The sequence below is a fragment of the Vicia villosa genome, linkage group LG6 (assembly GCF_029867415.1).
Source record: "Vicia villosa cultivar HV-30 ecotype Madison, WI linkage group LG6, Vvil1.0, whole genome shotgun sequence".
NCBI classification, from domain to species: domain Eukaryota; kingdom Viridiplantae; phylum Streptophyta; class Magnoliopsida; order Fabales; family Fabaceae; genus Vicia; species Vicia villosa.
In genome coordinates, this window is record NC_081185.1 from 4521128 (window position 1) to 4532212 (window position 11085).

General features: G+C 31.2%; 1 protein-coding gene across 3 annotated transcripts; it reads left to right on the top strand.

Moving 5' to 3' along the window:
* Window positions 1–8509: 8509 nt before the first annotated feature.
* On the top strand, window positions 8510–9879 carry LOC131611147 (uncharacterized). Of its 3 annotated transcripts, XM_058883250.1 has the most exons (6): window positions 8510–8571; window positions 8663–8851; window positions 8944–9042; window positions 9129–9206; window positions 9430–9528; window positions 9649–9879. In XM_058883250.1, the coding sequence occupies exons 2-6, from the start codon at window positions 8682–8684 to the stop codon at window positions 9653–9655; spliced, it is 453 nt and encodes a 150-aa protein (XP_058739233.1). In that variant the 5' UTR covers window positions 8510–8571; window positions 8663–8681; the 3' UTR covers window positions 9656–9879. The 3 variants fall into 3 exon arrangements, 1 of the variants encoding a protein (XP_058739233.1); XR_009286770.1 differs by lacking the exon at window positions 8510–8571 and having other exon boundaries at window positions 8583–8851; window positions 9129–9335; XR_009286771.1 differs by lacking the exon at window positions 8510–8571 and having other exon boundaries at window positions 8583–8851; window positions 9129–9210.
* Window positions 9880–11085: the final 1206 nt, after the last annotated feature.

An 11085-nucleotide genomic window follows, 5' to 3' on the forward strand; every position in this document is an offset into this window, starting at 1 on the left:
GACCCCTAAACCAAACTTCAAACCAAATCAAAATGCTTCTAAACAACCTAAATACTACTAACAACCTAACCATATATCATTTATGCAATTAAAACCCTAAATAACATGCATTTCAATAATAGATCTAAAAATTTCAAAACTTACAAAGTGTTAGGATTGAGGGCTTTTGAATGTTGTTTAGCAGTGTGATTGGAGCCTTGATGCAGCTTTGGAATTCTGTTTGCACAAATTTTCGCCTTTGCCACTTTTTGTTTTGATTTAGGGTAAATGATTGGGGGAGGGGGAGTGTTTTGATAAATCTGCAGAAATCGCAATATTTCGGAAGTTCACTTCCGAAATAATGTTTTCGGAAATGAACTTCCGAAATAAGTCAATTTTTCCAAAAAAAAACGCTTTCGGAAATGAACTTCCGAAGCAGGGGTATTTTGGTATTTTCGCTGGGGGTGACCCCCATAGGGAGGTGGCTAAAGAAATTTTCTTTTTGTTTATGCTAATTGACATGTCTCCGAAAAGAATGATATTTAAGTTATCTTAAGAAAATTTCTTTATAAATCTTCTTTTTTATTTTCTATGTGATCAGTTGTGGATTCTAACCTGTGAAGGATCATATCAATGATGATAATGGTGAATAACAAAATAGGAGAGAACAAGATATAAAAGTTAGATGACAATGAAATTATTAAAATAACGAATAGAGAAAATAATTGAAAAAATATGTATTGTCAGGACCACATAAAATGTGTAATATTCCTTGTACTAAATGTCCTACGTATTTACATGATGCCGGGAAAAGAAAACTAAGAACTTCTACTATATTTGATCCTTATGTATCTTTCTTCCGAATAATAGATGCTATTAGACTTTTTTTTTTTTTTTATATTTAGGTTCTGTTTGGTAAGACATGTTTTTGAGTTTATAGCTTATGTCTTATAAGTTCTTATAAGCTCATATGATAATTTAAACTCGTTTGGTAACGGTCTTTTCATCATGAGTTTATAGTTTATTCTTATTTTCCATACGCTATTTAAATAGCATTTTAACTTATGTCTTATAGCTTATTATTTTTTCTTCATTTTTTATCCTTATTATTTTAATTAATATACATTTTTAACCCTTTTAATTTATTTTAATTTAAAATAAAATAATTATATATTAAATATCTTTTATGTCGTTTTACATTTATAAGTTAATTGAACCGCTAATTTTACCAAACACTTCAATTAGCTTATAAGCTATCAGTCTCAACCATCCGTTATAAGTTATAAACCATCAGTCATCAGTCATAAACTATGAGCTATAAGTTAGCTTATCAGTCAACCACTATTTTTATCAAACAGACCTTAAAAGAAAATTTTAATTTCAAGATTTTGAATTTATGTTATTTCAAAAAATAAAATTTATAGATATTTAATTGGACTTATGTGTTTCTTAAAAACCAAATATTATGTTCATATCTATATATAAAGAGAATTTCTTCACCCACCTCCTAACCTTCTTGCTCACCCCTGGTGAATTTACAACACTACCCCTTGTTTCGGAAGTTCATTTCCGAAAAGGTACTTTTTTTTGAAAAAAATGTGTTTTCGGAAATGAACTTCCGAAAACGTGTTTTTTTTAATATAAAATATTGATTTCGGAGATGCATCTCCGAAATAAAGTTACATTTTCAGAAAATGTGGTGTTTCGGAAGTTCATCTCCGAACTCACCCCCCATGATGGAATTCGGAAATGAACCTCCGAATTTATGTCTGGACAGAAGAAAAATGAAAAACAACAACGATTCGCTTTATTTAATCGGGTGAAGATTACAACGATAATATTACAGAAAATTAAAGTTACATATTGTTGAACACGGGTAGGTGGGGATGAGTCAACATTTTGATAACGTCGTCCGCCGATCTTTGAAGTTTGGCGTCCAACTCGATCGGGCCTTTCAAAGAAAATCGGTCGAACGTTGTCCACATAACCGATAAATCTTCTTCGTTCTTGATCTCAAAAGGTGTGAACTTAATGCCTCCCTCGTCGTTAAGCAATGACGAGCGGTACTCGAGCTTGACAACCTTTCGATTCTCGGGATAGCGCAAAAGCGTGTTGAGCGACGGTATCAATTCCGCAAACGGCGTGTCGCGCGAGAAGCGAAATTGGAACGACATCGGGTAGCCGGTTTCAAAGTAGACGAATGCTAGGTGGGGGTAGGTTTGTGTCATTTGTGTTTTGTGGTGTGAAGAGGATGAAGAAGAGTGTGTAGTATTTATAGACTTATTGGAGCATTGATGGCCCAACAAACCTTATCCTGCCTCAGGGGACATTTCGGAAATGAACTTCCGAAAATAGGCTCCAGACATGTATATTTCGGAAGTTCATTTCCGAATTATGCAGAAACAGACTTAAATTTTACTTTATGTTGATTGCTTAGTGTGTTATGTAAATTGAACAAATGAAATTGACATTAAACATAAATTAGACAAAGATGACATAAAACATAGTTATATTATATATGTATTGAATCGGTCCGATTTTACATGATAAACAACAATACATACAAAAAATGATCGTTACAAACAAAAAACGATCCGGAACGAACTAAAATTCACCGAACCAATCGGTGGATCCTAAGTCCAAAATAGGCACGTTCTTCGACCACTCTCTATTTTGCTCGCGCTCTTTGCTCATCATTTCTTCAAACTCCGCCATTCTCGAAACGAACAAATCCGGCCAAGTCTCCGCCTCATTTGAACGATGTGCCGTCCATTGACAAGAAGTAGCCGGTATAGGACAACCCGGTTTCAAAAACACTTGAACGAAGTGCCGTGATCGTAGATACCCGATGCATATGATGCGGCCCGACGCATCAAACGGCGGCCGACTATGAAGTGGAAAGAAAGTCTCACTTTGTCCAAACCTCGTCAAATCGACGCACACCATATCATATGCACTTGCTATTAGATGACCCATCTCGGGGAATGACATCCACTTCGAAATCGGAGCGATACCGGTAAGTGATGGAACAAGTGCATCATGAATTTTTGCAAACTTTTCTTGATTTTCATATAGTCGGCCGTAGATGTCCCGATACGAAGTCAACTCCGCAATGAGTTCCCGTCGGACTAAAGTGTGATTATTTTCCCCTTTACCGAGCAAACCCGCAACGGCCCGATATCCACAATTGGCGTCGCCTCCAACATCAACGATGTTATCGATATATTTGTGCATAAAAAGTGGCATCTCATCAATGTAGACAATCGGTGATTTTTTGATCGGCGGTGTGCGAGGTGGCTTCGAAATACGGGCTCCTTTGTTACCACTACACGTGGACTTCGGTGTCTCATGAATTTCCAAAAACGATGCATCAACATGTTCAAAGTAGGAAGTAGATCGTTTTGTTGACGTGTCATCTTGTGTAATTTTGGACTTTTTCGGTGCACCTTTCGTTTTAACCGGTTGAGATGGCAGTTTCAAATCGGTGGTCTCCGGAAACGCGATCTTTCGCAATTGTTCTTTTATGTGCATTTTTGTTGTGTCGTCCGCTTTAGCAAAATTCTCCATTATCACTTCCAACTCGTCGGAGATGGTGATTTTGGAGTCATTTTCTTTCGGCGGGTCAAAATCATCAAAACGAAGTTTCTTCCAATGGTCGGCTACCTCATCCATGCGTATGGGTGAACTTAAATTTTTCTTTTTTGCAAGTATACAAGCACACGGAAAGCCGTATGTAGTTCTACTGGTGCACCCACATAATGAACTATCCGTCCCCGTGGTCTCCGACCGCTTAACTTCATGAAACAAAAAATTCAAACCCGTTCGAGATATGTTGTAAATCAATTGGGAGAATAGAATTTGGCCCTTATACCGGTGTTCCATAACCGTCTTGCTCCGACCGAACGATGTTTGAATTTCATTGTGTTGATTTTCAAGCATTTGGTTCACGGTGTCCCATCCCCGACACAAATCTCCCTTGCTATCACCCAACCACCTCTTGAAGACCGCATGTGCGGATTCAACACGGTTAGTCGTGGTGCAACCAAGATGTCTAACCCGATTTGTCCAAGCGCACACGAATTTTTCTCTAACTTTGTCAAGAATGGTGGATTCGACGTAATGACAAAAAGTCTTAATGGAACCACACAAAGACCTAAAGTGTACCAATTTCTCGGTATACACCTCTTCGGAGTATGCATCTAAAATTTCCCTCCATGCCGCCATTATCCTATCAACCACAACACCGACTTTGACAACTTTACCATTTTCATCCGGCCTATCTTTTGTCCCAACCGCGGGTTTCAACTTGCTTCTCACATTGCAAGTTATGTGATACCGGCAAAGTAAAGCGGTAGATGTCGGGAAGACGGTATCGACCGCATTCATCAAAGAATTGTCTCGATCGGTGACAATGACGTTTGGCATAACCTCTTGATCAACTAACAAAGACTTGCAAATTCCCAAGGCCCACGTAAAGTTTTCTTCTTTTTCACACTCCAAAAAAGCAAACCCCACCGAATAAGTCTTGTCCGTCGAGGTCACACCGACGATCTCTAGAAGAGGAAACCTATACTTGTTTGTCTTGTACGTCGAATCCATGACTAGAACGGTTGGAAATGTGTTGAACAATTTGATACTTTCGGGATGAGTCCAAAAAATATCACGCACGGTAACTTTGTCCTCGGAGGTTCGGAAGCTTGAAACATAATTGTTATCGCCTAGAAGTTTCAAAAGTTGTTGCATTTCCGACCGAGGGCCCATATTCAAAACCTTGAGATTGTGCCGTTCATTGTAAACTTGCTTGATATTTGAAACGCTATTCGGTTTCTGACGCTTCAAATCGGCATGTATGTTGCGAGGCGCCACTTTGACTATCGTTAGGTCCGATATCACATTTCTCTCTTCGCGGGACAAACGACACGCCATTGGATGCCCGTGTAACTTGACATCCAAGGCATGATTATGCATTCCACAAATTACGGTTAACCGCCACAAATCATCAACCCTCCGAGTGGCACGCAACTTAAACGGACACCCGCACTTTCTCGATCCCGTGTCCTCGTGTTTTAGCACCCGGTTTGATTGTACATATCTACCACCCCGTTCGCAATTCAAAACAACGAAAGCTTTCCGCCTACTATTTCCGTTGTCCGACCTTAAAATAACAATTCCAAATCCATGTTTGTTAGCTTCCTTCCGAACCCAATCAATCAATTGTTCTCGACTACCGAAACTCCGATCATTTGTAAAATGTTGTCGAACATCGACCACGTTAATCATGGGAGTAACGTCAATAACCAGATCGTTATTAACGTTGACAATTTCCGGATTTAATACTCCATCGTCTTGCACAATGTTGTCCGGATGCACCATACCTAACAAATGCAAAAATTAGCAAAATTGGCCAAAACTGTTTTTTTTAACTGCCAGGGCATATTTCGGAAGTTCATTTCCGAAATATATTAGGTAACATATATTTCGGAAATGAACTTCCGAACCATATCAGTTTTCAACATAAATTTGTTGAATCAATGTAGTGAAATAGGGGATGAAATGAGAGATGTTTACCTGAAATCGTAGCTTTCTATGCTCCCTTTAACGTGATCAACAGTTTTGAAACTTGATTTTAGAAAAATTGATGGAGATTGATTGGGTTTTAGAGAGGGTTTAGAGAAGTTTTGGAGAAAAATGATGAAATAGTGAAGGAGGGAAATTTGTATATGCAGCAACAGTTTCGGAAATGAACTTCCAAAAATATGAACGGATTTTGAATTTTTTTTTACTTCGGAAATGCATCTCCGAAAACACCAATTTTTTGGTGTTTTCGGAGATGCATTTCCGAAGTCAGAAAAAAATCAAAAAAAAAAAAAAACTTCGGAGATTCATCTCCGAAACAGGGGTAGATTTAGTTTTTCGCTGGGGGTGACCCCATAGGGAGGTGGGTAAAGAAATTTTCATATATAAATATACTCTTATATTTCTTTCAATGACAATCATCGTTTTTTCTTAAGTATATAGTGTAGTTCATGTTATGTTCATGATTTCGATTAATTCTCCATAACCAATCAAATATTTGTAAGAATCTGAATGAATATTTATAAAATCTAACGATAATTTAAGAAGTAAAACTTTTAAATAATACAACACAATGACAATTAAAAAGATCCATTGATCTGACACCATTTTTAAAGACACTTATTTTCTATTTCCGATCTTCCAAATACAAAAGAAAAGACAAATCTCCTTTTTAAGAACACAAGTTGAGAACAAAAGAAGATGGGTAACAAATTTCACTAAATCAACCTAACTAATATGTGTGGGAATTGTTTTTGAAAGTTTAAAAACAATTATGATGAAGACAACATATTTAAATGCTATACACATAATATGAATGTGTCGTTCAAATAGATTTATATGCTATTTTCAAAATAAAAGTACTATATGAGATTATATAATCAAAGTGGTCAAATTCATAAAAATTTATTATATTAAGTTTCACAATTGAATTTTGATTATGAATTTTAATCTATTATTTAATTTTAAAGTGGAAAGGTGTAAATTTTAATATGAGATTATTTGAGTTAGAAACTTGTTAATCACTAAAATGATCAAATTAATTAAAGCTTATGATTTTAAATTGTGTAATTGAACATAATTTCGATGCTATGTGAATAACATGTTTGTGTTAAATGATATTCATTATTAGAACATATATAGATCATCAAAATGTACTGATTTCCCCATCCTTTTATATTTGAATTAAGCACTCCTACTAGTTCCTTTTAATACAATTCTCATTGTTCAAAAAAAAAAAAAACTAATAAATTTAAGATAAGGTTACAAGTCCTATAGTTTTAATTCATAATAATTAGAGTGGATTTTATTTATATTATTGATTATTACTAACAAAATTCACTATTTTTTAAATTAGTTAAAATAGAATCAAAAAATGTAATAAGGACAACCACAATTATTTTTGTTTAAAATACATTTTTATAATTTAATAAAATTTACTTAAATTTATCTCCTTAGAAGTTATTATTAAATTTAAGTTTGTTGAAACACTAATCTATTTAAAAAATAGTGTAAATTCGGTAGTTTGTGCGAAAATAAATCATGAGAATATATTCTTTATTAAAATACCATAATAATTTATTTACTAATCATTTATGTACAAAAACATATTTTTATCATTGTTACACAAAATACAGTAACAAATAAAAAGAGAGACTAAAATTCTTTTTAATTAATTAGGTGCTTAAAAATCATATATCATAATTAAAGTAAATAAATATTAACTAATAATAATTTAATAAACTGAGAATTCTATAATTTAATAGATTGTTTATGCATAAAATGATTTATTAAATAAATAGTAAACAATAAAAATTAGTAAGTACAAATTTTAAAATGATTAAGTGACATTGTATTTTTCAAACATAAATTTGATTGTTATTTAAAATTCGATTTGATTTAAAATTTAAAATATACAAAACATTGGATTTAAAATTTAGTCATTTAGTCATTTGAAATTTAAAATTTAAAATATACAAAGCATGGGAATTTAAAATTTAAAATTTGTACTTAGTAAGTGCAAATGATTAAATGACATTGTATTTTTTAAACATAAATTTGATTGTTAAAATTTCATTACAAATCCAACAAAGAAATTTATTTAATATTTATTGTTGTTAGGTTTCCGTTAGATGAATAATATGTAACCAAAATGATTGATATAATCTTTAGTAAATTAAAATTTGAAAATTTATAAAGGCGGCCGATTTTTAGACTAGGCGTAGTTTCTTTCATATGTTTTTTCCTTGTATTGAACATCGTTTGATTAATGATATGAATTGAATTTCTTTTTGTCAAAAAAATTGGAGATTTGTAAGGAGACAAAATCCAATTCAATATTGATGTGGTGGTAATGCACTAAAACAATATTGATATTGTTACTTGAATCCGATTAACAAGGGCAGATCTCTTCCTAACGCATCTCCTACTTATGAATTAGTCAATGTTTATGTGTTATATATTGATGTTTTTTCTATTTTCAAATCATAAAAAATTGTGGATTTAAACTTGTGAAAGAAAAAATCAAGCATGCAATAATGGAAGACAAAATTGGAGAGAAAGAGATAAAAAGTTTAGATGACAATGATGAAAATCATTGGAATAAAGAATATGAAAGCGAAAGTGAACATTTGCTAAAAGTTGAACATCATGAAAGGTCTAATGTTCTTTATTGTACTACATGTTCTACGTTTTTAGAAGTTGCTCCGAAAAGAAAAACATCAACATCTTCGATCCTAAGGTATCTTTCTTCCTAACATAGTTGAAATTATTAGAATATTATTGCTTTGTAAATTTTAAAAAATAAATATTGGTTTCTAGATTCACATGGATGATTTTTTATAATTTAAAAAATATAATTTGAAGATATTCGATTGCATCTATGTATTTCGTGAGAAGACAAGTAATTTTTATAATATATAACTATAATATTATAATTTTTTAACGATTCCAATCATTATAATGAATGTGTATTTTTTAGAATATAGAGTAATTTGGTGTTATCGATATATACATCAAGTATACTCCGATCAACTTTGTTAATTAAATGAACAATTTATTTACTCATTTCAATTAATATAGTCTAATGTTAATGATGTTTTTATTTAAGGTTTCTGTATGACAAAGTGATGCGCCCGCGTGGATTGGAAGAAAGATTCGCTTTCTTAGCTCCCAACACTATTAACGCAGGGTTAATCAAAACAAAACCAAATGATGTCATAGCGTATGTACTCGATTCATCTGTGGCCAGCAAAGATACAGAAAAGTTGTTCTTTTTACCATATAATACTGGCAACGGGTTAGATTTTCATCCTTACTTCATCTATTATAATTTTTTGTTTTTTGACGTTGTGTACAAACTTTCCATCTAACATTTGTTTAATCTTACAGTGGACACTGGTTATTAGTTGCGATTAATCCTGTAAGAGAAATGGATTCGCTAGACAATGATTGGACAACATACCCAAATTTAAAGAGAATGATTGATACGTAAGTTAGATTGTTCTAAATATTTGTGTGTATATTTATTTATCTATGTGAGATTGTTCTAAATAGTCGTTTATATTTTATTATAGCGTTCTACAAGTTTTTCGATCACAAAGAGATATTCAAGTACCAAAGAGTAGAGCCAACAACATTGCATGGTTAAGAGTGTAGGTATATCTGTATTTTCTTTCCTTATGTAGTGTCCTAGTCAGCGTTACGGTATAAATTGTGGTTATTTCATCTTGAGGTTTATGAAAGAAACTCTTCTTTTGGATCGAATAGAGATTTCATCCACGGTATAGATTTCTAACTTAGGAATTATTTTAATATTTCTCATAAAATGGCATAGTGTTTTAACTAAATTACATACTATGTTATATTATTATGTAGTACTTTGACGAATTCAAGTGTGCTCATTACTCAAAAGCTCAATTGGATGAACTTATGGAGGAATAGTGTAATTCATTATGGAGTTGAGAATTTTATAAGGTATATTATCTTGCTTTAATTGATGAGAATTTTAAGTATAACTTTAGAGTTTTGAGTATAAATTTGAATAAAGTTTTGTTTTATCATGGTATGAATTTCGATCTTTTGATTTTGTTTCAGGTTATAGGTGCAGATGTAGAAGATAGAGCTAACAACTTTATTGTTGTTGTTTTTTAGAAACTCTCGAAGATAGTAATATGTAGATTTAACATCAATTTAGCATTTTAGATTTTTCAAGCTATTGTCGTATATATCATCAATTATTATCATTAAAATCAATTTAATGATAATATCTACACATATGAATGCACATTATTCTACACATACATTTAATTAATATAACACTCAACATTTATATGTCTAATATGATAACTAGTGATGGGAATTGATAATATGTAGTTCATATTTAAGATTTAATGGAGGAGTTGTTTTATTTTAACACACAAATTAAACATCTTATTTTAAAATCAATTTAATGATAATATCTACACATATGAATGCACACTATTCTACACATACATTTAATTAATATAACACCCAACATTTATATGTCTAATATAATAACTAGGAGTTGATAATTGTTTTACAACGTATCAACCTAACTAATATGTGTGGGAATTGTTTTTGAAAGTTTAAAAACAATTATGATGAAGACAACATATTTAAATGCTATGCACATAATATGAATGTGTCTATCAAATAGATTGTATATGCTATTTTCAAAATAAAAGTACTATATGAGATTGTATAATTAAAATGTGGTTTTTTATTTTATTTCTAACATTATAAAACATTATATACTGGTTACATGATAAGCAAATTTATAATGTTAACATAACAGATAAATTTTGTCACATGATATAAAAATATATTTTTATCATTGTTACACAAAATACAGTAACAAATAAAAAGAGAGATTAAATTCATTTTAATTAATTAGGTGCTTAAAGATCATATATCATAATTAAAGTAAATAAATATTAACTTATATTAATTTAATAAACTGAGAATTCTATAACTTAATATCATAATTAAAGTAAATAAATATTAACTTATAATAATTTAATAAACTGAGAATTCTATAATTTAATAGATTGTTTATGCATAAAATAATGGATTAAATAAATATTAAACAATAAAAATTAGTAAGTACAAATTTTAAAATGATTAAATGACATTGTATTTTTCAAATATAAATTTGATTGTTTTTAAAAATTCGATTGGATTTAAAATTTAAAATATACAAAACATTGGATTTAAAATTTAGTCATTTGAAATTTAAAATTTAAAATATACAAATCATGGGAATTTCAAATTTCAAATTTGTACTTAGTAAGTGCAAATGATTAAGTGACATTGTATTTTTCAAACATAAATTTGATTGTCAAAATTTCATTACAAATCCGACAAAGAATTGTATTTAATATTTATTGTTGTTAGGTTTACGTTAGATGAATAATATGTAACCAAAATGATTGATATAATCTTTAGTAAATTAAAATTTGGAGATTTATAAAGGCGGATAATTTTTGAACTAGGCATAGTTTTTTTGATATG